General features: G+C 39.8%; 1 protein-coding gene across 1 annotated transcript in view; it reads left to right on the top strand.

Moving 5' to 3' along the window:
• The first annotated feature begins 5,057 nt into the window (after window positions 1-5,057).
• Window positions 5,058-27,733, top strand: part of UBLCP1 (ubiquitin like domain containing CTD phosphatase 1) — a 35,880-nt gene continuing 13,204 nt past the window's right edge. The window contains exons 1-6 of the mRNA XM_087955084.1: window positions 5,058-5,439; window positions 13,978-14,156; window positions 16,271-16,362; window positions 17,464-17,549; window positions 17,631-17,746; window positions 27,101-27,199. Of these exons, the coding sequence (XP_087811210.1) occupies window positions 14,003-14,156; window positions 16,271-16,362; window positions 17,464-17,549; window positions 17,631-17,746; window positions 27,101-27,199 (547 nt within the window). The 5' untranslated portion in view covers window positions 5,058-5,439; window positions 13,978-14,002. The remainder of the gene's footprint in view (window positions 5,440-13,977; window positions 14,157-16,270; window positions 16,363-17,463; window positions 17,550-17,630; window positions 17,747-27,100; window positions 27,200-27,733) is intronic.

Below are 27,733 nucleotides of genomic sequence, written 5' to 3'. Positions count from 1 at the left end.
GCTAGAATAAGAGGAGGATTTGGTTTGCCTAATTGTACTACCAAGCTACAAATTTGATGTGGGTTAAGGAATGGATAACATTAAGAAATACTAGATTGTTGACATTAGAAGGACATCTGTTGTTGGGGTGGCATGCTTTTTTATGGTATAAAGGAACTAAAACACGGGGGGACTTTAGAAGACATTGTATATGGGAGTCTCTGTGGTTAAACTGGGAGAAGATTAAAAGACAATGTTATTTGAAAATTCCAGTCTGGTTATCGACTATGAAGCATTTTCTTATCCTATAATATACAAAAAGGAACAAACAGTTAGATATGGTGAAATATTGAATGAAAAGGGTGAACTTAAATCTATGCAAAAATTAGAGGAACAAGGTATAAAGATGAATTGGTTTTCATATGCGCAAATACATTCAAGGTATGATAAAGATTCTAAAACAGAAGGTTTCTATGATGAACTGACTGACTTAGATAAGATTTTGACAGGTACTGATGAAAAGGTGATTAAAAAATTGTATGGATATTTATTAGAAATTAAATTAGAAGAACAAGTTAAAGAAACTATGATTGCTTGGGGGAAGAATTTTGGATATGGGATTGATCTAGAGAAATGGCAAAAACTGTGGTCTCAAAATTATAAAATGACAATGTTAACAGGATATAAAGAAAATTTGTATAAGATGTTTTACAGGTGGCATTTCCCCCCGACAAGAATAGCAAGAATGTTCAAGAATAAATCCAAAAAATGTTGGAAATGTCATCAGACACCTGGCTCAGGTGGACATGTGCGGATGCTAAAAAATATTGGACTAAAACCCACACGTGGTTGGAAAAAATGACAAAAAAGCATATAGATTTGAAACTAGAGATATTTTTATTGGGAATTTTACCTGAAATATATAGTAAAGACTTGAAATATCTGATTGTAAATGTATTAACAGCAGCTAGGATTGTATTTGCCAAAAACTGGAAAAATGAGAAAACACCATCACAGGAGGAAATCATTAAGAAAATATTGGAATGTGCTGAAATGAGTAGATTGACATTTGAAATCAGAGAACAAGATGATAAACAATTTTATAAAATTTGGGATCTATTCTATCAATGGTTAGACAATAAAATATAGTAATGAAATATGTAGATTCTTAAATAATAAATATATAAAGATGTATTCTTTTCTTATATCTACAAAATGATTTTAGGATAGATTTGGGATGATAATATGAACTGTTATAAAACAAATTAAGTAAAATATGATTATTTTGTAAAATATGAATGAATAAAAGTATAGTCAAATGATTAATAATATTAATGTATTTAATATTTGATTGAAAGTACGAGAGTATATACAATGTAATTGTAATTGAAGACTACGAAATGGAAGCACAAAACAATTTGTAAACCAACCGGCACACTGTATGTATATATATGGAAGATGGCTTGATGTTTTTATGTTTTGTTTGTTCATGTTTGTTTTAAAAACCAATAAAAATAAAAATAAAAAGCATTTTCATATCTGTTCTTATGAAGCAAAATTTTATATGTCTAGATGACTAACAACAAATGTTAATCACCTGAAGAAAAATCTTTTATATCATGATTTTCCTGTCATTGTAGGGAAGCACTATTCTCCAAACCTAAAATAGGCTTAATGTAATCCCAAGTCTCAAAGAAAACCAAACCAAATTTCCTCCCCAAGACACCCAGGAAAATACAAGGCATTCTTGATCTTATTAGGACATGGCCACATTCATCTTTAAAGTTCTAAACAAGATTTTACTTCTGGATCTCATTCATTCAACATGTTGATGCCTTCTTCTGCAAAGTCCTCTCAATTCTTCTATTACCCCTATTCTTTGGAGTGTTGTATGTAAATCATCTCTACCTACTTTCATACCACCTTGGACAATTAAAGTGACAGCAATTCATATGAACGTATCCTTTTGTTCATAATTATATTTACACCTCTCTCTCTTTCTCCCTCTCTGTTGTGTGATAGTTCCATTATAATAAAAAATACATAATACGTGTAAGATAAACATATCCATATAATAAACACAAAATGAAATCTGAGAGCTGCATTCTTTTTGTTCATCTTCACTGAGAGATTTCTTTTCTAACTTCTCTGAGCAGCGCTCGCTTCTTGAAAGGAAAAAGGGAGGTCCTAAACTGAAACTCAGAAGTCTCACGTGCCAGACTCCGATGGCCCCCTCTTCTTGTCTTGGTGTTTTCACAATCCAGCTGTTGCAGCCTAATGCTTCAGAAAGAGCTTCCAGTTCGTGAGGGCCCGGGCTGCCTGGCTCTGGTTGTCGGGACGGTCTCTTAGGAGTGAGGTAGAGTTGCCGACGGTTCTTTTCCTTTCTTTGGGTGTGCGGGTGACCAATGGAGCTGCCACAGCTAATAAGCCATTCCTGAAGGGAAGGGAGCCCTCCGATTCAGGAAAGGGCAGGGAAAGTGCTGGAGCATCTCCATCCTACATGCTGGTGTTCTGCAGGTGAATTTGCTCCCTCCGTGTAGATCCCGAGGGGTGTCCAGATAGCCTTGAGGAGAGAGACTCAATGTGCGCCTGTTTCTGGTTGAGTTTAACGTACCAGCCTGGCTCGGGTGACGGGATCTGCCTTGTAAGCTTCTACGCCACGGAGTGCGCGTTCCGCTTGCAAAGAAAATGGAACAAAAACGTAGTGCGGGTTAGGTTTAAAGAGAATTGCTACTACTTTTCCTTATGCTGTTGTTCCCTGCATACGCAGACTAATAAAGAGAAGTAGATTTCTATAAAACCACCACGTTGTAATAAATAGCTCAGCAGTGATAATTTACCGAAGAGACAATAGGGTTCAATTGAGAAAATTCTCTACTGTGCCATTCATTGTATTGGAGGTTTGAAATCAGATTCCAGTGGTTATTTAGGCAAGAGGTGTTTGGTTATTTGCATATTGCCCCCAACAATCTGAATCCTCATTTTACCAACTTTGGAAGGATGGAAGGCTGAGTCAACCTTGAGCCCCATGAGGATCGAACTCCAGGTTGTGGGCAGAGTATAATGTATAATTTTTAGATGCTCAAAAATGAATCACAATAACAGCTGTGATTTGTACCTAAAGCAAAGAAAGGGAAGAGTTGAAAATAAACTCCAAAATCATATTTTCAAATACATTCATTTAAAAAAAATCTGAGTTCTGAAAGCTATTTTTTTCTGGGACAACCAAAAGACTGTCTTTATAACTCTTATCCTTCTGAAATTGCAACATTTAAATACTTTCTTGGAAGTAAGCTTCAATGAACTCACTTCATTCTGAGTAGGCCTTTATATCAAGGCCTGCAGGTTGGATGCAGCCCACGGGGTGTTTAAATCTGGCCTACGGGGCCGGCCTGGAAATATCAAAGGACTGGCCCACAGTGCTTCTGGTGGCTAAAACGGGCTGTGTACACATACACACACACGCGCGTGCCTTGTTTTCACCTGCCATGGACTCTTGCAGCACTCTGCCGGCTGAAAACGGTTCAAAAACAGGCCAAAAAACAGGCTGGAGAAGAGGCCAAAAAACACTCCGAAAAAGGGCTGAAAAACAGCCCCAAAACAGGCCAAAAAACAGCCCGAAAACCAAAAATGGACAGCAGAGTGCTGCAGGAGGCATTTGTCCAGCCTTCCCACCGCACCCTCCTCCCCTCCACTGGCCCATGGAGGAGAACTAGAATGCTGATCCGGCCTTCGAAGAAATCCAGTTTGACACCCCTAGGACTGCATTACCAAACTAGTTCTCTTTTGAAATTTGTTAAGTATAATGAACAGATCTTCAGGCCGTATTTTGATTCATAGATGGAAGGGACTGAAATCAATAAGCCACTAAATCTCTAATGATAATCCAAATTTTCATCTGTGTCTAGTCAGATGTGCTTCTTGAAATCTGGAAGCATTTTTTGCTATTCACCTTGTAACTTAAATCAGAGCAAACTACGTGGAATGATACATACTTCAGTGTGAAGTTCTCCACACATCTCATCATACAATAGTTACTGTACAAAGAGTGGGTTGCATTAAAACAGAAAGCAGAGATTTGTAATGCAACACTGTAATTTTTATTATACTGAATGTCATGGAAGATAATTATGTCTACTAAAATGTGACATATATGCTTTGCAACTTGCCTTCCCCCCCCCCCATCCGCCAAATCCTCCAGCAAATACACCCATGCCTATGAAAACATCCAATTCCACTCCAGGGTGTCTACCTTGGCCCGATTGTGATTAGACATGGCAGTTTTATGCCAGAGTTTTACTCCCATTTATGTTTATTTCCAACGGTTTAGTTCAATTTCAATGGATTTTTAACTTTGGTGTTGAAGAAGACCCCTGAGGATACCATGGATAGCTAAGAAAGCAAACGAACAGATTAAGGCAACAAATCAACCCAGAGTTCCCACTTAAGCACAAATGACCAGCCTCAATTTTTCATACTTTGGGTATAGGAGGCAAAGACTTAGATCTCTGGAAGTCTCTAAACGCTGGGAAAAGTGGTAGAAAAGATAAGAGGACGAGCGTCGGCAAGGTGGATGGACCTGATAGCAGCAGCGGTGGGTGCACTGTTAGAAGACATGAAGACCAAGTCCGGGATAGATCATCTAGGAGAAAATCTATGTAGTCGTTATCATCTGATGGCACGTACTCCATCCAACCTCATTACATTCAGAATCCCTTAAACGGAGCATGCTCTCCTAAAGCCACCCGGGCTTGGTTCCGAGATCTTGCCATATTCCGAGTTGGCTCCTCCGCCCTTACTGGAGCGACGGCACCATTAAATTGCGCGCCTGCTTTCTTGGTAAAGGAGGCTAGAATGTGAAGCGCTTGGAAACCCCGGCGGGGATCAGAGGGTTCTGCCTGCCCTCGTAAAGAGGCGATTGCCAGATTTGCAGGTCCGAAAGGCTTTGGCGGGAACATGGCTGCCCGGGGCAGCGTTGGGGACTGAACAGGAGAGCCGCAAACGCCGCGCTCCCCAGGAGAGGGCGGCCCTCTTCCACTCGGCGGCTCCCGCCACGGCGCAGCCAGGCACTTTGTCTCGCTGCCCCCGGAGCGCATGCGCTCTTCCCCGCTAGGGTAGGGGGCGGAGGAGGCTGCTTGAGCCTGGCGGTTTGTTGGCAAAGCTGGAAGCGCGCAACGCAGGAGCTCGCGGGGACCCCGGGCGCCCGTTAATGGGGAAGGAGAGCCCGCTTGGGGTCGTCTGTGTGGCCCTCAGCGGGTAGACAGCCGCGGCGGCGATGCTGCCCTGGAGGCGCGATCGGTTGCAGCCACGCCAGCGCAGGCCAGGCATGGTGCCGTAGCGGCTGTTGGAGGAACTGCGCCGAGGCGGAGGAGGAAGGAAGGCGGGCGCGGACGGGCAAAGCAAGCAGGGACCCCCTTCTCCAGCCCCGCTTGGGGTGAAGATTAATCGCACGGGCAGCAGGTGAGACATCCGTACGAACCTGCCGGGTTCGGAGGATCCTTTTTTTTGGAGCCGCGTCCCCCTCGCCTCTCTCGCGGGAGATTCTTTCCTACGGCCCGTTGCCTCTTTTCTCTCTCTCCCTCTCTCTTCTGTATCCTTCCCTGCTTTTGCTCCATCTCGGCGTTATCCTTCTTACACCCTCGTCTCTCCCGTCCCCCCGTAATCCGGCTGCCTGCCAAGTTGGTTGACTTTTCCCGCTCCCCGGCCCGCAGATCGCAAGCCCCCTTCCCCCCCGTGCAGCCAGGGCCTTCTCCGCCCTCTCCCCGCCAAAGTCCCGGCTTGACCATTAAAATCGGGGGTCTGTAACAGGCCCCGGGGAAAAAAAAAACCTTTATTGCTCTTGGACTGTTGCAACGCCCCCAATTCCGCCCCTCCCTCGCTTAATGACGGGAGGAAAGCCTTTGAACGTTTGTCTCCCACCCTCCCCAAGGAGCGCCGATCGGTGTCGGGAACCCCCGTCGGTCCTTTTCCTGCTAGGCCGGCGTCGTCGACTGCCTTCGATTGGCAGCTCGCTGGGCTAGGGTTACTCGAGTTCAAACGCAGCGGAGCTTTTAGACCGGGACCCGAGACGGGGGTGTGGGGGGTGTCGTTCTGCAACCTATTGGTAAATGTTGGGAGTTTGCATTTGGCGTCCCAGGCAGAGAATAGGGAAACCCTCCTCGATTTTGCTGGGAAGTGAGGAGGGGGAGACCCTGGTAGGGGAGGGGCTGGGAAGACTTCGGTTTCTAAGGAACAGATTGGATTCGTCTGATGCCAGCCATCCACTGGGTGAATTTGGGGGGTGGGAGGTGTTTGGGGGTGTTTGGCCCTGGTTGTGATTTTTATTATGCATCACTTATGGCACCTCCGCTTCCCTCCTTAAAAGAGTTTTGGTCTGATCCCTGTCTGGTTTTGCCCAGAGCAAGAGATAAATGATAAAACCCCTAGCTCTGAAATCTGAAAGTTGGTGAAGGAAATAAAAGCCATATCCAAGGCTCCAGATCACGGGACGAGGATAAAACACAGTTGGGGTTTTAAGTAAATTCCCTTCCTTTTAAAACTTTCCCATTATGTGCAGAAAATCTACAAGGAAGTGGAGAAGGAGTACAATTATTTTAGAAAGCGAATGCTTATGGGGAAAAAATGCTTTGCTGCTTTGACCGCCCAAGCGTTGGCCTGGTGTGTCCTGCGGAAATTTTGTTCTGCCTTCTTGTCCTCAGTCTTTTTTTTTTTTTTTAGAAAATTTTATTGATTTTTAAAAACAAACATAAATAAAACATAAAAACATCTTTTTTGAAAGCAGCTTGATTACATCTCTCCGTACAGACACAAATTCAAGTTCATGCTCATTTTTATATACCATTCCATATCTTATTACCATTCTACATTTTCTATATAGCTTCTCCCCTCTTTTAACTTTCTTAATTTTATTTTATTTATTTCATCTCAATTCAGATCATTATACTTATATTCTTTGTCTGTCCTGTTTCAGCATCTATTATCTTTTCTCATTAAACAAAATTTCTCCTGTAATCACCGATTGGAGTATGACGCCTTTATATCTTTCCCCTAAAATTATAACACTTAATATAATACACAACTTCCGTTCGGATTCTGCTTGGTACATTCTAAGACTACACACTGTATTTTAAAAAAAGAAAGAATTATTAATATATAATATAATTAAAACAACAATCCATACCAATTCAATTCTGTCGTTAATATTAATATTCATTTAAATCTTAAACATTTTACACATTACTTTTCAAATAGGTATCATACTTCTAAGGGAACACTTATAAACTTTCCAAAGTTACTTCCCCCCCACTTCACTTATATTTTATAAAACATTGAGTAATTAAAATGTTCCCATTCCTTCCTAATTCAATTCTCTCATTTATTTCATTTCATTTATTTTGTTCACAAAAGTTTCACTGAATTACACTGACTATTTTATCCCACTTTTTAATCTTCTTGTCCTCTGTCTTAAGGGCCTCTGCTATGTTGCCCAATATTGCAGAGGGAAAGATCAAGGATGCCAAAGATTCGTCCAAAGGGGGAAGTTGAAGTGACTCAGTAAGGAGAGGAGCCATATTGAAAAACAAATTATCATTAGCCCCCCGGTGTGGGGAAGGATCCTGGCTGCACCCATTGTCTCTGAACTATGTCCAGAAATATCTTGGGACAAGGAATCTCCTGTTGGAGAACTGTGGGTTCAGAAAAAACCCTGCTGTTGCACCCCTGAGTATCAGGTGAGGCAGTGGGAATAGTGGGCAGAGGATCAATTTGGGCAGTGGTCCTAACCTTGTGGAGGAGAGATTTAAACAGCCCTACACTGAACAGACCTGTTAACGGGGGTGGATCAGGTGATATGTCCTCATCTTCTGAGAACCCCTTCTCTCCCTGAACTTCCTCCTCCATCCCAGATACCCTGCTTCTGATGGAGTGGGCCAGAGAAGTGTCCCTCTGATATCTAGGGAATCCCATGGAGGCCAGGTATTGCACTGGCTGAGATGGCTGAGGATCAGATCTTGGGGAAGATGAAAGGCTCCTCCCCTTCAGGGTGGAGGCTACCTTGTGAGAAATGGCCTGAGCAATAAGGGCCTTAAAGTCCTCTGATAATTCTGGGCCCAATCTATTTGCTGAGTGCATCCCCGCTGCAGTTGGAGTAAAAGTGGCTTCAGGTATTCCAGCCCTGTCCCTGACTTGTAAATCTGCAGGGCTAGGAATCATGCAATCAAAAGGAAATCTTTGGGTTTGGATTTCTCAGCAGATGAGATAAATCCTTTCTCCCTATCTCCCTCTGGTGACCCAGCCCCGGAAGCTGCAGGCAACTCCTGTGTTAATGGCTGCTGTGGGAGGGAAGTGCCCAGCTCTGGCTGGGGGGAGGGGGAATACCTCTCCTGGTCTGCTTGCTTCTGAACCCTGGAGATTTGCTCTTCCAATGCTTTTTGCCTTCTTTCTTCTGCTCTTGTGGGCTTTCTGGACTAAAGAGCCTTTGCCTTTATCTTGTTAGCAGCCTCTTTACTTGCAGATCTGGCCTTCCTGGGACTCTGCTTGGATCGTTTTGCACTTGTGGGCTCCATGCTGCCTTGCTAGGAGGAGAGCTCTCTCGATCCTCCAATCCTCTTGCCCAGGTGGGAATTCAAGTCCTAGAAGCCTTCCCTGGGCTGTGGCAGTGGCAGCCCTACCAGTCTGCTGGATAGCCTGCACAACTTGCCACGTGGGCAAAATGGCCGCTGCTGGCCCCGAAAATCAGCTGTAAGCACAAAAGCGAAAGCGGCTGCTCCGGAGCTACCTGGTCAAGCCTGGATGCGTAACGGTGCTGGTGGCGATCATGGCTTCAGCGCGCCTCCCAGGCAAGGGAGTTCATTTTGGGGCTCCCCTTGACTCCTGGGCTGTTAGCCCTTCAATTGGTAGTTCAGGGAGCCATGAAAAAATGGAGCAGACAGAAGATCCAATTGCTGCCTATTAGTGACGTTTTGTTTCTTTTTAGGGAGTTTGCAAACCTTTGGGAGAATCCACACTTTAAACTGCTGCTTTCTGCTGAAATTGGAGCCAACCTTTGCCACGTGTCTATAGGGCCAAGACTGAGCCATGACTGGGGCTAGTGGGCTTCCTACCCCAACAGGAAGAGGTGTGGCAGAGATTGATGACTCAGTCTCTGGGCAGAAAGGCAGAATCAACCCATACGTGTGGATTATCCCAAAGGCATACTGGAGAATAGATTAGCTCCAACCCTTTTGATATTCCAAAAGGTAACAGATAATCAGAGTTAGAAGGGACCTTGTACGTCATATAGTCCAACCCCCTGCCCAAGCGGGAGACCCTATGCCATTTCTGACAAATGGCAGTCCAATTTTTTTCTTGAAAGTCTCAAGTGATGGCGCTCCCACAACTTCCGAGGGTCAAGCTGTTCCATTGGTTGATTGTTCTCACTGTCAGAAAGTTTCTCCTTTTTTCTAGGTTAAATCTCTTGTTTAGTTTCCATTCATTATTCCTTGTCTGGCCTACAGGTGCTTTAGAAAATAGCTTGACCCCTTCCTCCCTGTGGCAGTCCCTCAGATATTGGAAGACCTCTATCATGTCTCCCCTGGTCCTTCTCTTTACTAGACTAGCCAAGCCCAGTTCCTGCAACGTTCATTGTATGTTTTAGCCTCCAGTCCCCTAATCATCCTGGTTGCTCTTCTCTGTATTTTTTCTAGAGTCTCAACATCTTTTTTATAATGTGGTGAACAAAACTGGATGCAGTACTCTAGGTGTGGTCTTACTAAGGCTTTATAGAGTGGTATTCGTACTTCCCTTGATCTGGATTGTATCCCACTTTAATACAATTTAGGATTGCATTAGCTTTTTTGGCTGCTGCTGCAAACTGCTGGCTCATATTTAGCTGGTTGGTTGTCCACTAAGATTCCAAGATCCCTCTCACAGTTACTGCTATTGAGCCTGGTTTCACGCAGTCTATGTGTGTACTTTTGGTTTTTCTTGCCTAAGTGTAGGACTTTACTTTTCTCTACATTGAATTTCATTTTGTTAGATATGGCCCAGTGTTCTAGTCTGTCAAGATCCATCTGGATCTTGAGCCTATCTTCTTGGGTGTTAGCTATTTCTGCCAGCTTAGTATCATCTGCAAATTTGATAAGTTCCCCTTCTATTCCCTCATCTAAGTTGTTAATGAAGATATTGAAGAGTACTGGGCCTATGATGGAACCTTGTGGCACCCCACTGCTTACTTCCCTCCATGTAGACTTAGACCCATTAAGGACTACTCGTTGAGTACGGTTTGTCAACCAGTTGCGAGTCCATCTAGTGGTGATGCTATCTATTCCATTTTTTCCTAGCTTACTAAGTAATAGGTTGTGGTCTACTTTGTCGAATGCCTTGCTGAAATCTAACTATATTATGTCTACAGTATTTTGCTGGTCTACTAATTTAGTCACTGTGTTGAAGAATGAAATGAGATTGGTTTGGCATGATCTGTTTTTAACAAACCCATGCTGACTGCTAGTTATTACTTTACTTGTTTCTAGGTGTTGGCAGATCTGTTTTTTTATTATCTTTTCCAGTATCTTCCCAGGTATTGATGTTAGGCTGATTGCTCTATAGTTTCCTGGGTCTGTTTTTTTTCCCCCTTTTTGAAGATGGGAACCACATCAGCTCTTTTCCAGTCCTCTGGTAGTTCCCCGGTGCTCCAGCATTTTTGAAAGATATGGTGCAATGGTTCTGAGATGATCTCTGCCAGTTCCTTTAAAACTCTGGGATGCAACTTCCAGGTTGAGCCCTCCTCGCTGACGGACCGTAGATTGTGACTATCCGCAGCTATGGTCCGTGCTCTTTCATTGGAGAGCCCAGATCATTGCGATTAGGGGCTGAAGCTGCCTTGGAGGGGCGGTGGAGTAACGGGAAGCTGCCAGCCAGGTTGAGGGGAGCCGCATCTCCCCTACTGGGCTTGGTCTTTTTCCCCCCCGAAGACGACTGAAGCGGTGGTCAAAAATGGCCACCCCGAAGAGGAGGACTCAGCTGGATTAAGATTTGTGCAGGGGTGAGGAAAGAGGTGGATAACATCTGAGCCAGGACAATTGGGCGAAACAACTAAACAAAAAGGATTAAGGTAACATTGAACTCTTAAGAAAATAAAATAAAAAAAATCCCATATTTCATAATATTGTTTATCTTCTTGCTCTCTGATTTCTAGTGTCACTTTACTCATTTCAGCACATTCCATTATTTTCTTAATCACGTCCTCTTCTATCGGAATTATTTCACTTTTCCAATTTTTAGCAAATACAATTCTAGCCGCTGTTAAAACATTTATAATCAAATACGTCAATTCTCTACTGTATCTTTCAGGTAAGATACCCAATAAAAATATTTCTGGTTTCAAGTCTATATGTTGTTTTGTCATTTTTCCAGCCACATATGAATTTTAGTCCAGTATCTTTTGGCCTTCGCACACTTCCACCACATATGATAATATGATCCAGGTAACTGATGACACTTTCAACATTTCTCCAATTTGTTCTTAAACATTCTTGCTATTCTTACCGGGGGGTAGATGCTACCTGTAAAACATCTTATACAAATTCTCTTTATATGCTGTTGACATTGTCATTTTATAATTTTGAGACCATAATATTTGCCATTTTTCTAAGTCTATCCCATATCTAAAATTTTCCCCCAAGCAATCATTTAACTTGTTCTTCTAATTTAACCTCTAGTAAATATCCATATAAATTTTTAATCACCTTTTCATCAGTAACTGTCAAAATTTCATCTAATTCAGTTAATTTATCATAAAAACCTTCTGTTTTAAAATCTTTATCATATCTAGAATGTATTTGCATATATGAATACCAATTCATTTTTATTTCGTGGTCCTGTAGTTCTTGCATAGATTTGAGTTCACCCTCTTTATTCAATATTTCACCATATCTGACTGTTCCATTTTATAAACAACTGGATATGCAAATGCTTCAATAGTTGACCACCAGATTGGTATTTTCATGTAATGTTGTTTTCTTATTTTCTCCCATGTTGATAATAAAGCATCTCGAATATAGTATCTCCTAAAATACCCATGTGTTTTACTCTCCTTATACCATAAAAAGCATGCCATCCCAATAGTAAATCATGACCTTCTAGTGTTAATAATCTAGTATTCCTTAAAGCTATCCATTCTTTCACCCACATCAATGTTGTTGCTTGGTAATATAGTTCCCAATTGGGTAAACCAAAACCTCCTCTTGATCTAGCATCTTGTAACAATTTTAATTTAATTCTTGCCTTCTTTCCCTGCCATATTTACTTCAGTATTACTTTATTTAAATCTTCAAAGTATTCTTTCCCAAGTTTAATTGGAATTGTCTAAAACAAATATAAAATCCTTGGCAATATATTCATCTTGATTGTAGATATTCTCCCTAATAAAGATAGTTGCAAATTTTCCCATTTTGCCAAATCTGTCACAATCTGTTTGAGTTTATAATAATTATCCTCTTTAAGTGTTCCACATCTAACTTATTTGTATTCCTAAATATTTAACTTTGTTTGTGATCTGAATGTTCAATCTCTCCGCCAATTCTTTCTTACACTTTTCAACCATATTCTTAGTCAAAATCTTGATTTTATCTTTTATTTTCAAACCTTCCACCTGACCTAATTCCTCAATCTTTTCTATTAATTTAGGCGCTGTTTTTAATGGTTCCTCATATAAAGACCAGATCATCTGCAAATGCTTGCAACTTGTATTCTTCCTTTTTTATTTTCGTTCCCTTTATTTCATTATCTTCTCTAATATTTCTATTTAATACTTCCAAAGTCAAAACAAACAACAGAGGAGACAGTGAGCATCCTTGCCTAGTTCCTTTTTTAATATTGATACTCTTTGCTAAATCTCCATTTATTATTACTCTCGCTGATTGCTTATGGTATATTGCTTCAATAGTTTTGATGAATTTTCCAACAAACCCCATCTGCTCCATTTGTAATGTCATGAACTGCCAATTTACATTATCAAAGGCTTTTTGCGTGTCTAAAAATATCAAAGCCATTTGTTTATCTGAATGTGCTTCATAATATTCCAAAGTATCCAAGATTACTCTCCTATTGTCTTTAATTTATCTCTTTGGCAGAAATCCATTTTGATCAGCACGTATAAAATTATTCAAATATCTCATAAGTCTAATAAGATAAGGAGATTTCTATAAAACCGCCATGTTGTGATAAATAGCTCACCAGTGATAATTTATCGAAATGACAATAGGGTTCAATTGAGAAAATTCTCTACTGTGCCGTTCATTGTATTGGAGGTTTGAAATAGATAAAAGTAGATGCTTTGCTTAGAATAGGGTTCTCTCTTATAAATTGTTGAATCTTCATTTGCTTGAATCAGATTCCAGTGGTTATTTAGGCAAGGGGTGTTTGGTTTGTCGGTGAGATACATTATTGATTGTTAAAGAATTCTTAAACAGAGTAAATTTTGTGTATGGTGTGTGTGTGTGTGTGTGTGTGTATACACAGTGCATATATATAAAATGCAATGTATTCAGATATCTAAAAAAGATAGCTTTTTTAGAGATGTGAATGCATTGTATGTTTATATATATGCACTGTGTATATCCATTATGTACATATAAAAAACAGCACCATACATAAAATTTATTCTCAGTTTAAAATACATTAAGGATAGTTTCCTCAGCTGTTATTTTCTCTGACCCTTTCCCACCTCTGATTTCTAAATACCTCTCTATAATGCATACTAGGAGTCTGTTTTTTTGAAGTCATTAGAACAATATTGTGTAAAAGAGAATATAGAAGTTTGGAAGATGTTACAAAAATAATGTCCTGGATTTGTTACAGTGCAAATCAGATACGTGTGTATCGAGAGGTAAATCCCTTTAAGTGTGTTGAGAATGACACTCAAGATTAAGTATTTGGGTTGTTTTTCCTATTATCTCTAAAATAGGTTAGATATCTGGGATTGTCTAACCATTTTTTTTTATTTCTTTTGATTTTTCATAGGATTGTTTTAACATATGTTACAAATATGGCTGTCTCTCTCATTATAAAATGGGGTGGGCAAGAATTTTTAATAACCACCTTGTCAGAAGAGGACACAGTGTTGGATCTCAAGCAATCACTCAAAGGACTTACAGGAGTGCTACCAGAACGCCAAAAACTTCTGGGACTTAAAATAAAAGGTAATCTTCGCCTTGTCTTTCTTCATTAAGTAAGGTAGCTGTGATAGTTCCTGGCTGTTTAAATGTTAAAGCACTTCTTAAAAAATAATATAGCATAGACCCTAATCTAAGGTTTATCTCTCACACCTTGTACAAGAAGCAGACTGATGCTTGTGCACTAAACATGAATATGCACATATTTGTCCATCCTCTTTAACAGAACATTCCAGTGATGTATTAATGCATAGAGAGCTGTTCAACTAATTTTTTGTATGTGCTGTGTGTGTGTGTTTGTGTATATGATATACATGTATATATGATACATATATGTCTCCATTTGTTTTCAAGGGAACTTTCTAATGCAGACATATTCATTTATGAAAAAAATTGGAATACATTTATGAAAAAAAATGGAATACATGTAACATGTTAAAAGACTAGAAACAACAATGTATCCAATAAATTAAAGAGAAAACCTTATCTCTAGGACTATAGCTTTAGGCATATTTGTTTATGAAGATCTTTGTTCATATCCACTTGGTATTTTCCAGTAGTATATTGGCTGTATGGATTAAAATGATTTATTTATATATTTGTTTGTTAGAGAGTCATCCCTTTTTTACTTCATGAACAGTGTACATTACATACTTTTCTTAATGTATTTTCCACAATCCTCTGAAGCAGATTGGACTGCCAGACATTGACTAGCTCATCATTACTCAATGAGTTTTCATGGTTAAATTTGAACCTGGATTTCTGTGATTCTTGTCAAGCACTTAATAGAACAACTCAAATACTTATTCAGAGTTTTATTTATACTTGGAATCCTAATAAACTTTCTGGATTATTAAATTGACAAATTATATAAAGAGCTGTGGTCTTCCTGCCTCTTGTGTAACAGAGAACCAAAAAAAAAGTTGTCCAAAGAATCATAGATATAGAAGCTTAAAATGAAATAGCCATATTTAATAAGACTGGTACCCTGAAATGGCTGAGCAAATATAAGCGCACATTCCAAATGGACAACTACCATATATAAAATCACAATTGCCAAAATATCTCAGGGAAACATTTACCTGAGCAAGATTTGAACAGCTTGATACAATGGTTAGTTCTGGGAGATTCCATTCTATCCCATACAATGAACAAACATGTATCTGTGGAGCTGAAAAGGTAGAAGATCTGACTAATATATTATTCAATTGCTGTTTGTATAAGGGGGCAAGAGATAAGTACCTTGATCATATATTAAATGTGTGGCCCAGTAGGAGGCCTGTATTAAAACAACATACTTCATGTGTGGCCGGAATCTGAAAACTACATTTAATACAGCACATTTTTTAAGTAAAATGGTCCGACTGAGATTGGCATATATGGGCCTGATTGGGATAGATTGCAGGGGTGATACAGAAATATAATTTTATGTCATTTTATTCTATTTTATATATTTATGTATTGAATTATTGTATTTTATTCTATAATTTTACCCTACTCTCATTTTAAATTGTTTGCTTGGAATTTTACTGGTAATATGTGTTTGAACCTGTACATTGATGTTGCCTATAGGCTAATCAATATATATATTGATTACACACACACACACACACACATATATATACATACATATACATACACACACACACGAAATGATTGTACTAGTTGTGATTGTATTAGTTTTAATATCATTACATAAAGGACTAAAGTACAAGTTAACACAGATTTCAGCTACCTAGGAAAAACAAGTCGAAACTACTCAGGATGTAAGCCCCAGCAATTTTTCAGATTGGCTTATTTTCTTATAAGTTCTTATTTGAAAAGAAAGATAAATATTTGTCTGAATGAAACAAAGTAAATATCAAGCTGTGCTAGAGAAGCAGCCAAGAGAATTCTTACTGATTTATTGAAGACTTTCCAGCATGCATAGCAGAAAAATAAATAAATAATAAATAAACAAATAAACATCTTACCTCAGGGTAACTGAGGTCTTTCAATCATAAAAAGTTATATAGAAAGAATTTTGTCTTTTATTGATTTGTTTGACCTTAATGGGTCAGTGATTCAAAAATGTCATTCAGAATAAGCAGGAAGAGGAAATTGTACAGTTACTTAGGAAATCTAATCTGTTTATATTGCAGGCAAGCCAGCAGAAAATGATGTGAAGCTTGGATCATTAAAATTGAAACCAAATACTAAAATCATGATGATGGGGACTCGTGAGGAAAGTTTGGTAAAATATCTTCTTGCTCTGTTAAAGCATAGATACCGATTTCTAATGGCTATAAAATTCACTAAAGTGTAACCACCAAAATCATGTTAGAATGATGTAAAGAGCCTGCTTTTGTGAAAACTTTTAGTGGTCCTTTGTGTAAATAGTTGCCTTTGCACAATACATATTAATGGACCAAATTTATTATTCCAAATGCAGGATTCCTATATACCATGTGAACTTATGAAATACAGTACCATTTGCTTTCCATTTTATTTTATTTCCATGCCCTTTTTGTTGTTGCAGTAGCCTTTAATTAAATGGCAGCTGCTGATTTCCTGTGAGCATAGTGTCTATCAATTCATTCAACCATATTTACTCTGTTAATTCCTATAGTATGAATAGCTATCAAGAAAACATTGGTCTGGGCTGCAGTCCTTTGATTCTTGAGATAATGTCGTGAAGGCCATTGGACAAATCAGATTCTCTTTTTCAAGGCCTGTGAGAATGTTCCAACTTGAAAAAAAGAGATTCAGGATCTGTTTCTTCTTTTGGTTTCTGAACAAATCATTCCTACGCCTCCTGTCCCAGTAGCACTCTTAAAATAGGAGAGCAAAAAAGAGGATTGAGGTATGTAACATGTCACATAATAGGAACAGGGAAGATATTGCCATCAAACACTTCTACAGCTTTATGTTACTTCCAGAGAGAAATTTAGTGCAACACTTGACTTGGACCAAACTTTTTCTCCCATTGCTTGAAGTGGAAAAGATGAAAAAAATTTTGAAGCCTTTAATATTAAAAGTATAGACTGGATTTCCCCTTTTCTTCCCATATGGACCAAAATCCAAGTTCAGTGTGGATTCCAGAAGCTTGAATGGTAATCTGAGTTTATTCTTTACTTACAAATCCCAGGACTTTTAAATGTTAACAAGACTGCAGCTGATTTATTTGCAGGAACAATCAAGTAAGAGTGAAGGGATGCTATGCTGCAGCAGACAATTCATTTTATAGTCAGCCTCCGTGGCTGTGTGGCTGCTGCTTTTTTGGATAATCCACCAAATTAGGCAAACACATGACTATTTCTGTGCTAATTTATTTAAAAAATTACCTTCATTATAGGAAGATGTCCTCGGGCCACCTCCTGATAATGAAGATGTAGTCAATGATTTTGATATTGAAGAGGAAGTTGTTGAAGTAGAAAATCGGTGAGTCATTGTGTAGAGTAATAAGTGAATGACTAGCTAAAGAAACTACAACTATATGATGCTTATATTGTTTGTGTTTAGGGAGGAGAATCTGCTGAAAATCTCCCGCAGAGTTAAGGAGTACAAAATAGAAATACTGAATCCTCCAAGAGAAGGGAAGAAATTGTTAGTCCTTGATGTTGACTATACATTGTTTGGTAAGTCATTAACCTTAGGTTGAAACTGTTGCTTTCTGTTTAATGTTGGATATCTTGATTGTTTATTACTTTTGCTGTATACTTCATAGCTCTTACAGTACAGTTTACAACAATAACTACATCACAAATAGTAATTGTTTGAATAGTAGCAGGCATATCGTGGTGACAACTTAAAACCATAAGACAGCATAAAACAAAACATTTTAAGCATCTTTTGAAAAACCACCAGTGGGGGGAATATAAACATATTTAAATGAAATAATTTCAATAAAGTTGATTATGAAAATATTTCATTTCCTGTTACCTGCTTATCCAATGGCCCTTAATCACCAGCTGTAAAATATGTTCTCTAAGGCTAATTGTATGGTATACGTATCGTTAGTTCTTTGGTAAACATGACTTTAAAGATAAAATGTTGAACATGAAAGCAAGCAGGCAGACAGTCAGTTGCAGTCATGTTTTTAAAATGTATGCTTACTCTTTATAATGCAGGGGAGAAATACTGATAATAGTAATTTAATATAAAACATTTCATATCGCAGTAAGAATTATAATTTTCTGTGAGATAGCTTTGATTAAGTAATATTGAAATTCAGGCGTCAACAAAAATCTGAAATTAGTAGGTCAGTTGAAACAATGTGTTAGGGTTTTGAGGATTAACCCCTAGCAGAGTATTGCAGCAGTAGTCAAGCCAGGCAGCCAAACGAGAGCGGAAGGGCCCCAGAGTATACACACACTGAACACAAACACTGTTTGTAGTTTAAATAGTTTTTAATCCAGTTAGAGTTTAAGCATTGTCATTCAGTCCATTAAGTCATTCACAGTATTTCCATCCAGTAAGACTCACTAGTATAGTCCAAATTAAGAGTCCTTGCAATATCTTTATCAGCCGATAAAGATATCTTCTCCTCCTCCGGTTTCACTCTCCAGAGAAACAAATGCTGGATATTCAGTAGAATTACGCAGTAAATCAGCAAACAGTAGCAAACAATAACAGTTCAGTCACAGGCACTCACAGTCAGTAATCACAGTTAGTCGCAGCAGCACACAGTTACAGTAACACACAGTTACAGCCAGAGACAGACAGCAAGCTTTCCAGCTTCTAATGCTTCCTTATATTGTAACTTCTAACCGCACCCTTAATCGGCTAATTGCCTGCTGCATTGTGCTTAAAGTGATAAGCACTTAAACCATGATATCTAAGTTTTATATATTTATTCACCCAAACCATATTTGGTATCAATGTTATACCTAACATACTCCCCTTTTGGGTGAAATAAATATATAATACCTTACAATCTTAGCCCATATTTTCACAACTCTCCTGGTGCTTACTGGCACCTTGGGCTTTAGTAAAATTATCAGCTAAATTGTCCTCCGACATACAGTACTCTAGCTGAATCATCTTACTTCTTACAGATTGTCTCACGTTTAGGTATCTTAGATCTGTATGTTTGCTCCTTGTTTTTACTCCAATATTTGTGGCCATTTGAATTGCTGCCTGATTATCTTCATGTATAATTATAGGATAATCTACAGTTATACCTATATCAATTAACATTTGTTTATACATTATTAATTCTGTACATAACAATGATAAACAGGAGAATTCTGCTTCCATAGTAGACAAACTTATATGCTGTTGTCTTATTGACTTCCAGCCTATTAATGTCTTACCCAGCATTATGGCTGTTCCTGAAGTCGACTTTCTAGTGTCTCTTTCTGATGCAAAGCTAGCATCTGCATAAGCACACAGAATTAAATCACCCTTTGGTTCTAAATACAATGAATAATTCATTGTCTTTTTAAGATATCTTAATATCCTCTTAGCTGCATTCCAGTGTCTTTCACATGGTGCAGAATTGAATCTAGCCAACTGATTCACGCAGTACGATATATCTGGTCTAGACCAATTACTAATATAACTCAAACTACCAATTAAAGATTGATAAATCACCTTATCAAACTCAGGGCTTTGTACATCAGTGTTGCTAAACTCCTGACTCATTGGAGTCTTAGCTGGCTTACAAAGCTCCATCTTGTAATCTTTTAGCAATTTGCTTATCTTATCTTCCTGAGATATCTTAAAACCTTTCCGTGTTTTCTTTATATTCAAACCGAGATACTTCTTTATCTCCCCTAATTGCTTGATCTTTATTCTCTTTCCTAATGATGCTATTATTTTATTTGCTTCATCATTAGTTTCAGTTATCAATGCAATGTCATCTGTGAATAGTAATAATAATGATACTTTCCCATTTGTCTCCCTCTTAAACAGACATGGATCGGCTAAACCAGCTTTAAATCCTATATTGTCTAGTTCCTTTACAATATACTGGTTCCATTCATAGCCTGATTGTTTAAGACCATATAGGCTTTTCTTTAACAACCAACAATCATTATTATCCTTATTTTCACTTTTAATACCAACAGGCTTTTTCATATAAATAATATGTTTTAATGGGGCGTGCAAGTAAGCAGTTTCCACATCTAAATGGTTAACTATATAGTTTTTACTAGCTGCCCACACTAAAGCTGCTCTCAAGGTTGCTGCCTTAAGACTAGGTGCAAACACCTCATCATAGTCATTAGCATTCTGCCTAAAACCTTGGGCTACTAACCTTGCCTTATGGATTAAATTACCATCTTTATCTATTTTTACCTTAAATATCCATTTGCAGCCAATGGATTTCTTTCCTGCAGGTAATTTGGCATTTTCATACACCTTCATATCACTTAATGAATTCAGTTCCTTATTCATTGCTGCATACCATTTTTCTTTTTCCTTATTAGGATACTTTTTAATTTCTTCAACAGAATTAGGAACTTGATTAATCTGGCACACTGTGTTAGCCTGGTACCTATCAGGCGGTCTAGATACGATGTAGTTCTTCTGGGAATTACAGGGCTTACAGGAGGACTTTGTTGAACTACTACCTGTTCATCTTCCTCATCCTGTTCAGCTATTGAATCTGTTTCTTCCTTTATGGGCACTATTTCATCCTGTATTTGTCTCTTTAATTTATTTTTAAAGTTACAGGGATAACTAATGGGATTTCGATAGGATTCAATAATTACATCTTTATTGGCATCCTTTTCTATTTTCTCCCATCCTTCATGTTCTAGAAATTGGGCACTAGCACTACATAACACTTTAGATGTGCCTTTCTCCCAAAATCTATATGCCCTATGGTTTGCCTGATAACCAACGAAGAAAAATCTTTTAGCTCTATGTAGCCCTTTTTCCTGAGTTGTGCAGGAATATGCACCCATGCTGGTGCACCAAATGTGTGCAGGTAACTTAGATCAGGTTTCCTGCCATGCCATCTGGTAAATGGTATTTCACCTGTTGTTGTATTAACAACGTTGTTCAATATGTTATTAGCACACATTGTAGCCTCCCCCCACAAAGAATCAGGTAACCCAGAATCATTTAACATTGTTCTAACCATTGCCTGTAGTGTTTGGCCTCTTCTTTCAATAAAAGCGTTATGTTCTGGCCTGTATGGAGCAGACTTCTTATGCTCTATTCCAGCTACCTTAAGTCTGTTCTGGAATTTGTTATTAATAAATTCCGTACCATTATCTGTCACCAGGGTTATCAGTTGCCTTTTAGACTTTCTTTCAGCAAACCTAAGCCAATTGAAAAAATGTTGATATGTTTCAGTTTTGCTTTTCATTAAATAGCAAAACCCATATCTAGAATAATGGTCCATAATGCTCAGTATATATCTAGCACCCCCATACTGGGTTTCTTTGGACCTATGATGTCTGCAAATACTACTTCTAAAGGTTCTTTTGTTTTGAAACCATTTAGCCTATTTGCAGGCAATACCTTGCTCTTATTTTCACAGCAAACATTACAACGCAAATATTTATCACAAGGTTTTAACCTTATTCCTTCAGATAACTCAACTGTACGTTTTAGCATTTTAAAATTTACATGCCCCAAACGCCTATGCAATAAATGGATACATTCATCATGAGGCTTTATATTATTAAATACAGTTTGAGCCTCCCCTTTCTTACTATTATCTAATACATATAATGTTCCATTTAAAGCTGCAGTTACCCTTTTGTTATCTTTTTCAATTATGCAATTATTATCCTTAAAAGTAATTACATAACCTAATTTATCTAATACCCTTACTGAAAGCAAATTAAACTTTAGTTGCGGTACATACAACATTTTTATATCCTGGTTTATGTACGGACAACGTGCAAAACCTTGACCTTTCGCTTTCAGGTTCCAGCCGTTAGCAAGAGATATATGTTGAGAACTTGTAGACATTTTTATAAATTTTGTCTTATCTCTTGTGATGCAGTGGGATGCGCCACTGTCAACCACCCATAAATTATTCTTCACATCAGAGTTGCCAAACGTGGCTAGTTCAAATGCTTTCTTTGGCTTTTTTACATTCTGGCTTTTCTCTTTTTGCAGAACCTTGCCAAATGTCCTCTGCCTCCACAATTAAAACACTTTTTAATTGTGTATGCTGTCGAAGATAAATTCTCTTCTTCCAGGTGCTTTACTTTGCTTTGCTGGTTTCTTTCAAGCTTTGAAGATAATTTCTCTTCTTTCTTATCTTCTCTCAGCTCAAATCACGCTCACGCCTTCTTCTGGCTTCTTCTAGTAGCCTGCCTGTAATCTCGGTTAATGAGAGGCTTTCTTTTGGCAATACTTCTAACGAAGTCACATAGTCATCATAGCTTTGATCTAATGAAGATAATATTATGTAGACTTGTTGCAGTTCATTAAATATAAGCTCTTTTTCTTGCAAATCTTGAAAAATGCTCTTCATACAGTTTAAATGAACTAACATATCTCCATTCCTCTGAAGATGCGTTCGAAAAAGCTTCCGTGTAAGATTTATATGTGCTCCTACACTGTCCCGAACATAAATCTTCCTGAGGTTCTCCCAGCAGTTTGCAGCATTTTCTTCTCCACGAATATGGACAAGCTGCTGATCACAGAGAGTCAGTCCTATGATGCATAAAGCCTGCTCATTCTTCAGTTTAAATTCTTGTAACTTTTCGTTATCATCATCATTAGCAGGATCCCAGCTACTCACATCTGGTGGGTTTGCTATAATGTCCCACAATCCTTCTCTGCGTAGAAGTAAGCTACATTTCATTGACCATGAAACATAGTTTGTTCCATCCAGCCTGGATATCATGGACAGTTGTGACAAATTTACTTGTGCCATTGCTCTTCAGATATTTTGACTATTTTAAACTAATTAAAACAGTTTGTTTTTACAGTAATGTGCAACTCACACCAACTCTCTCTGCTATATCCTGGTTAGTTAGACTATGCTGCTGGGCCCATAACCAATGTTAGGGTTTTGAGGATTAACCCCTAGCAGAGTATTGCAGCAGTAGTCAAGCCAGGCAGCCAAACGAGAGCGGAAGGGCCCCAGAGTATACACACACTGAACACAAACACTGTTTGTAGTTTAAATAGTTTTAATCCAGTTAGAGTTTAAGCATTGTCATTCAGTCCATTAAGTCATTCACAGTATTTCCATCCAGTAAGACTCACTAGTATAGTCCAAATTAAGAGTCCTTGCAATATCTTTATCAGCCGATAAAGATATCTTCTCCTCCTCCGGTTTCACTCTCCAGAGAAACAAACGCTGGATATTCAGTAGAATTACGCGGTAAATCAGCAAACAGTAGCAAACAATAACAGTTCAGTCACAGGCACTCACAGTCAGTAATCACAGTTAGTCGCAGCAGCACACAGTTACAGTAACACACAGTTACAGCCAGAGACAGACAGCAAGCTTTCCAGCTTCTAATGCTTCCTTATATTGTAACTTCTAACCGCACCCTTAATCGGCTAATTGCCTGCTGCATTGTGCTTAAAGTGATAAGCACTTAAACCATGATATCTAAGTTTTATATATTTATTCACCCAAACCATATTTGGTATCAATGTTATACCTAACACAATGTTTACAGATTGTGGTTCCAGGTAATCAAAGTTTAGCTCCCTGTTTTAGATGTAACAGAGGTAGAACCTAAACTAACAAGAATCTGCTGACAGTAGTATATGTAAAAATTATATGAAAAACTGGTGATCATTTAAGCCTTTAGCAACTTGGGGGGGTCATGTCAACAGGGTAGTAGTTGTGATCTTGAATTGTATATTGTGGAATCATCTTATTTTTTAATTAAAAGTTTTACAAGGAGCATTAAAACGAAAGGTAAGAGAAAGAAAAAATGTAGGAAGAATGAAAACAAAATAGAAAGAAAAAGCTTCCAAGTTCCTTTGCAGCAAATATAAGTAAAATTACAAAATAATCTCTTACTTTATAATTAGAAAAAATGCTTACTCTTTTCTATTATCCAGGGTTTTTTTTCTAATCATCCAAACTACAAGTACACTTTTTCATTTTATGCAATACATTTCTAGGGGGTTTCCAGTTAGCCATAAATATAATGTTTTCTCTTAAGGGAAAGAAGTTAATTTAGCCATCTCTGTAAGGATGTTTTTAATATTTTTTTTATTCCACCTTTATTATTTTTATAAATAACTCAAAGTGGTGAAGATACCTAATATTCCTTCCTTCTTCTTTTATCTCTACAACAACTCTGATAGGTGAGTTAGGCTGAGAGAGAGTGACTGACCCAAAGTCACCCCTGGCTTTCATGCCTAAATTAGAGCTGGAACTCACAGTCTCCTGGTTTCTAGTCTGATGCATTAACTGTCAGACCAGTTCCAATATGTTCACAAACCATTACTCCATTGTAGTACTTTTCTACTTTTAGGCTTATAGTAGTCTCACTGCAGTTATATATTTAAAAACATCATTATTAGGCTGGTATAAAGTAATTTAGTTTCACTCTGTGGGGATAGTCATTCTTTGTGTTGAAGTTGGAGGCAGTGTTTTGCTTTAAACTACTTCAGGTCTAGTATTGCAGGAGAAGACTCTATTTGTTGCTCTCCCCCAAACTACCGTGTTTCTCCAACAATACGGCCTCCACCAATAGGAAGCCCCACCATGTTTTATTGGCAGGAGGTGAATTTAAGCCCCGCCCCTAAATTAAGGCCTATTAAAAGCATGCGTTTCCCGCCATTTCTCACATCGTTCGTTAGAACTACACGAGTAAAGAGAAATGGCGGGAAAAGGGGGGTGGGGAAGGGCGGGGGTGGGGGGAAGAAAACTTGCCTTTAGGAGTGCCCTGCAGGTAGCCTGAGCTAGAATACCCTGATAGCCGATAGAAGCTCTCTTGAAGGCAGAATCACCAGCCACTTCGATCGGCCGGTAGAAGAGGCCTGGGGCGAGCGCACACACACATTCCCCTCGCTGCCAGGCCGCTTCTATCTGCCCATCGAAAGCTCCCTAAAGGACACAGTCCCCAGCTGCTTCGGGCGAGGTGTGGCTGCCCCTTTCTCCTCGCCTTTAGGGCAGACTCTTTCCGCGAGGGAAGCTCCCAAGCGTGCTCAATAGCCACTTCGATCGGCCGGTAGAGCGGCCTGGGCGAGCGCACACACACACTCCCTCGCTGCCAGGCCGCTTCTATCTGCCCATCAAAGCTCCCTAAAGGACACAGTCCCCAGCTGCTTGGGCGAGGTGTGGCTTCCCTTGTCCCCTCGCCTTTTTAGGGCAGACTCTTTTCCGCGAGGGAAGCTCCCCAAGCACGCTCAATAGGCACTTCGATCGGCCGGTAGAAGCGGCCTAGGGCGGCACACACACACTCCCCTAAGCTGCCAGGCCGCTTCTATCTGCCCATCAGCTCCCTAAAGGACACAGTCCCCAGCTGCTTCGGGCGAGGTGTGGCTTCCCTTGTCCCCTCGCCTTTAGGGCAGACTCTTTTCCGCGAGGAAGCTCCCCAAGCACGCTCAATAGCCACTTGATCGGCCGGTAGAAGCGGCCTGGGCGGCACACACACACTCCCCTCGCTGCCAGGCCGCTTCTATCTGCCCATCCAGCTCCCTAAAGGACACAGTCCCCAGCTGCTTCGAGGCGGTGTGGCTGCCCCTGTCCCCTCGCCTTTAGGGCAGACTCTTTTCCGAGGAAGCTCCCCAAGCGCGCTCAATAGCCACTTGATCGGCGGTAGAGCGGCCTGGGCGGCAGCACACACCTCTCCCTCGCTGCCAGGCCACTTCTATCTGCCCATCGAAAGCTCCCTAAAGGACACAGTCCCTAGCTGCTTCGGGCGAGTGTGGCTGCCCCTGTCCCTCGCCTTTAGGGCAGACTCTTTTCCGTGAGGAAGCTCCCCAAGCGCGCTCAATGGCCACTTCAATCGGCGGTGAGTGGCTGTTGGCGCTTGAGCTTCCCTCACGGAAAGAATCTGCCCTAAAGCGAGGGACAGGGCAGCCACACCTGCCAGCTAAGGGACTGTGATCCCTTTAGGAGCTTTCGATGGCAGATAGAAGTGGCCTGGCAGCGAGGGAGGTGTGTGCGGCCCAGGCACTCTGCCACCGGCCGATCATGCCTATTGAGCGCGCTTTGGGGAGCTTCTCGGCGTGAAAGAGTCTGCCCTAAAGCGGGGAAAGGGGCAGCCACACCGCCCGAAGCAGCTGGGACTGTGTCCTTTGGGAAGCTTTCGATGGGCAGATAAGCGGCCTCGTGGCGAGGGGTGTGTGTGTGCTGCCGCCCAGGCCGCTCTACCGGGCCGATCAGATGGCTGTTGAGCGGCTTGGGAGCTTCCTCATGGAAAAGAGTCTGCCCTAGAGGCGAGGGAAAGGGCAGCCATGCCTCGCCTGAAGCAGCTGGGGACTGTGTCCTTTAGGGAGCTTTCGATGGGCAGATAAGCGACCTCGCGGAGAGATACGTGCACATGGGCGCTGTAGGTGGGGGAGGAAATTAAGTCACCCCCGAAAAGACGGCCTATCCGTTTTTTCAGCAAAAAGAAAAAGGCCCGGCCTTATTATGTGAGAAACACGGTAGCTGAAATGGAACCAAGGCTGTTCTGCATTGGCAAGTGTTATAGGGATTGTCTACACTGTGTTCTAGAAAACCTTCAAGGCACACTGTAAAATTATTTTCACTAAAACTGCCTAGCTTGGTCAACTGAAATGGTCAACATGGGAAACCTTGGTCACAGTGAGAGCACTCCAGGTTTGATTGCATCAGCATGTCCTGCAGGATCCATGGAACTGATGGTTTCTATGCATATCGTTCCACATATTGATGCAATATTTGGAGCAATACACCTTTCAGATAAATTAAATGGAGATAAGAGATTGGAACTCTTCCTCCTTTCCCTTCTCTGCAAAGCTCTGATTTGTAGTATTTTAGGCTTTTTAAATAAAAAAAAAACTGCAATTAGTTTAGGTCAATCTTTGGGGATGATGTTCAAAGACAATTTGAACCTGGTCAAATCAGACAACTTTCTTCTCAGATCACAGGTCATGTGCAGAAACGGGAATTGAGTTGATGAGGCCCTACCTTCATGAGTTTCTGACATCTGCTTATGAAGATTATGATATTGTAATTTGGTGTAAGTCATTTACTTTACAAACAAATGATTCTATTACTTTCCATTTTTATTTGCAATGCATGAGTCTGACAATACATATTGAAGCTTTTGTTTCCATCTTTTTGGTGTTCAGTCTTTCTGTTACATTTAATCCTGTTTAATTTTGGGCAGTTGGGCAAACTTAGGTTGACGAAAAGTATATTTTTTCCTGGGGGAAAAGATTAGAAACCCAATACTGCACTTTGCCCAAGGAATTGGGAATGATACATTATTCTTAATCGGCAGAATCCCTATGCCTTATCATTACAAACTGCTTTGAAACCTTTCCTTGATCTACAAGAAGCATAGTTGGTCCGGTGGAAGAGCGAGAAAGAGGTGAAGGTGTGAATCCATTTTTTTCTAAAGATGTATAGTATTTAGATGGTTCTATAAATCTAGACCATGAGGCATCCCTCTCAACACTATTGTGTCATTTGTCTATTATTCTCTTGATGTTCATAATTTATAAAATTTTGCCTCAATGCTTCCTCCTGATTTTATATTAAAATGAATGTT

The sequence above is a fragment of the Notechis scutatus genome, chromosome 2 (assembly GCF_049901735.1).
Source record: "Notechis scutatus isolate UNSWTSFEM ecotype Mainland chromosome 2, rNotScu1.2, whole genome shotgun sequence".
In the NCBI taxonomy this organism is placed as follows: Eukaryota; Metazoa; Chordata; class Lepidosauria; order Squamata; family Elapidae; genus Notechis; species Notechis scutatus.
Note: the sequence above shows the minus strand (reverse complement) of the source record. Positions and strands in the feature narration are given on the sequence as shown.